The 3,034-nt window shown below is 29.4% G+C and overlaps 1 protein-coding gene across 1 annotated transcript in view; it reads left to right on the top strand.

The window, feature by feature from the left end:
• Positions 1–1,831: 1,831 nt before the first annotated feature.
• Positions 1,832–3,034, top strand: part of LOC105449760 — a 3,308-nt gene continuing 2,105 nt past the window's right edge. Inside the window, exon 1 of the mRNA XM_011689145.1 lies at positions 1,832–2,530. Within this exon, the coding sequence (XP_011687447.1) occupies positions 1,832–2,530 (699 nt within the window). The remainder of the gene's footprint in view (positions 2,531–3,034) is intronic.

Raw genomic sequence — 3,034 nt, 5'->3', positions numbered from 1 at the left:
GAATAGCATGGATCAAGAAGCTCTGTGTCACTTTGTAGGTTTAGACCGTTGAATTGTTTTTTAATATGTATCATTTTGGAAATGAGGCGTTTTTTTAAATGAGTTTCTTCATCCAAGATAACGATATTGTCCCGATCAAAATCATAATTATGTATACAAACTAATCCTTTTATTATATGTTTAACATTGTCGGGAGAGCAATTTATAGTTTTAGTTAATATTTGCTAACGAGAAACTAATAAACCGAATGTATTCTCAATAATTCTGCTCGCTCTAGATAAGCGCGATAAATTAAAGACGCGTTCTGCATTTCCCAAATCCTTTCTATTGTATGGTTGAATTAAATACATTTTTAGCGGAAAAGCTTCATTTCCTACGAACATATAACGCATAGAAATATTTGTTAGTGATAAATTTTTAGGTGGAGGAAGATTAACGTTTCCTTTTTCAAGATCATTTCCAAATTTCGACCTACTCCATACACCACCATCACTTATAGATCCTATAAATGCAATCGAAAAATCAAATTTTATTAGTTATTTTATTAGTTTCTTTTAAATGTTTAAAGAGATAAAAATAACCTATTTTATAAATATTTACCATATTGACCAATGTCGGCCCAGGTAAATTTATTTATTGAGCATCACAAGTTGCTAAGATAAGGTTCCCGTTCGTTAGCTCCACAGTATTTTATGACTCCAAACCTTTCTTGTGTGGTGTGCGAATTGTGTGCGTGCGAATGATTCCACATATCACTTAAATTTTTTTAAATTTAGTGTAATAGTTCTTGTTCGAATAGCGCAATATTTAACGCCTTTCCTTTTGTTTGAAAAAAATGTTGCAAGATGTATGTTATCTACAAATGAAACATATCACTTGAAGAGACACAGATCGGTCTCACGGCTCGTATACGGGCGCGCATACTTGACGTGAGACACTACCGTGCCTCTTGATATATGTATATATATTTAATATAAAAAATTAAACTCTTTTCTCTTTTCAATGTGACATTATAGGAAAATCATTGCTAAGATTGGATGAGCTGAATAGCTTGAGATATTGATATCCATATAATGATCAGCATAATCTTCACATATGACGGGAAATTATTAAATTACATCTGAAATTAAATATGTTAAAGATTAAAAACATTGAGCGACATAATAAAATAATGCACCTTGACTGAACTGTACAAAACTTATTGTTATTCAGTTAAGTCTTTGATATATATATGGTTTATGGTATGTATATGTATAATATATAATTTATATGGACATACGTAATACATATTTATTAGATATCTTTATGAAAAAAATATGTAATTTACATTAAACATTTAGCTTACAATAATAAAGCAGATATTAAATCCGTTTTAATTTATTTTCTAAAACATGTTTGATTTGTGAAATAGTATCTGCTGATTTCATTTAGATATAAAATCTTTGTAGAGACATGAAACAATTACAAAGGTAAAAGACTGTACCAATATAAATACAATGCCTCATGAGAAAAGTGAAATATGTCGTTTGTGTGGAGAAGAGTCTCTAAACTATATATCAATATTTCAAGATAACGATAACAATATTCTTGAAGAAATAAATAAATGTTTACCAATCAATGTAAGTTTAAGAGTTGTATGATTATTCGGCACGTTTAACCTTTTAAACTTATGTATTTATTACATAATATATTATGAATAACATTATATTCTTCGTGTTCTTTCTAGATTTCTCCAGATGATAAACTGCCAACCAATGTATGCAGATGGTGTTCAAATTATTTAAATATCAGTTACAATCTTACTGCAATAAAAATAGATAAACGTCTGCGAATGCAATTAGATGAGAAGCAAAACGATGCTGTCTGTACAGACAAAAGTACGAATAAAATTACAGAGATCAATCGTCAAAGTATTAAACGAGAGATTACAGATAAAGAAAACACTCAAAAATATCAAAATGATACACAGCAGATTACAGATGAGAAAAATATTCAGAATGATTGGGAATCAGAACGAGAGGATATTAACGAAAAGGAAACTGTTACTTTAACGAGACATAATGAAACGGTAGCGTCAGTTGACTTAGCGATAGATGATTCTGAGATAGACATTACCAAAATAAAAGATGAATATCTGAAAACCAAGGACAAATTAATAAAATCTCTGCTATTTTTACAAATAATACTACAGAAGGACGCTCGGAATTATCAAAATGATACACAGAACGTGATAGATAAAAAAAATATTCAGAATGATTCGAATACAGAACGAGAGGAAATTAACGAAATTAATTACAAAAAGGAAGCTGTTCCTTCAAAGGAACATAACGAAACTGTAGTGTCAGCTGATTTAGAAACGTACATAGCTACTGAGATAGATTATGAGAGAGGGATTATTAAAATGAAATATGGAGATCTGATGCAAGCCTCAATAAAATTGATAACAGCTCTGACTTTGTTACAAATAGAACTACAGAGGATGGTCAAAGTTTTTCAGAAACTGTTAACCAAAACGACCAAATATTTTATTGTAATGATTGCAATATTTACTTCGGGGAGGAGCAATATTTCAAAGACCATACTCAAACGATACACGAGAAAAGAGTTGTGATTTGTAGAACGTGTTCTACAGAATGTTCATCTTCGTACGATCTATTTCTTCATAAACGTAAAGAACACAAGTTTTAAAAAATGCAATTAAAGTACGTGTGTACGAAGTGTGACAGATTTTTATTTTTATTTGCATTTTTATTTTTGTTTTAAAATAAAAAATAAAAATTATAAACAATTTCTAACTATTGAACATACATTATATTAAAAATATTATAATATCAAAAACTTCATATAATTCTAATATATTATTTAAAAAAAACAATTATATATGATTAAATAAATGCCCTTAAGAGCCGACGCAGTTCTAATAGCGCAAATGATCCCTTTATTGAAGAATAGTAGACGTTTCGACTCTTAGATTGAGTCCTCTTCAGTACAGATTTCTCTCAAATCATCGCAATATAAATTCCATTTCCGCTTT

This window comes from Wasmannia auropunctata, unplaced genomic scaffold (assembly GCF_000956235.1).
Source record: "Wasmannia auropunctata unplaced genomic scaffold, wasmannia.A_1.0 LD336074.1, whole genome shotgun sequence".
Lineage (NCBI taxonomy): Eukaryota > Metazoa > Arthropoda > Insecta > Hymenoptera > Formicidae > Wasmannia > Wasmannia auropunctata.
Note: the sequence above shows the minus strand (reverse complement) of the source record. Positions and strands in the feature narration are given on the sequence as shown.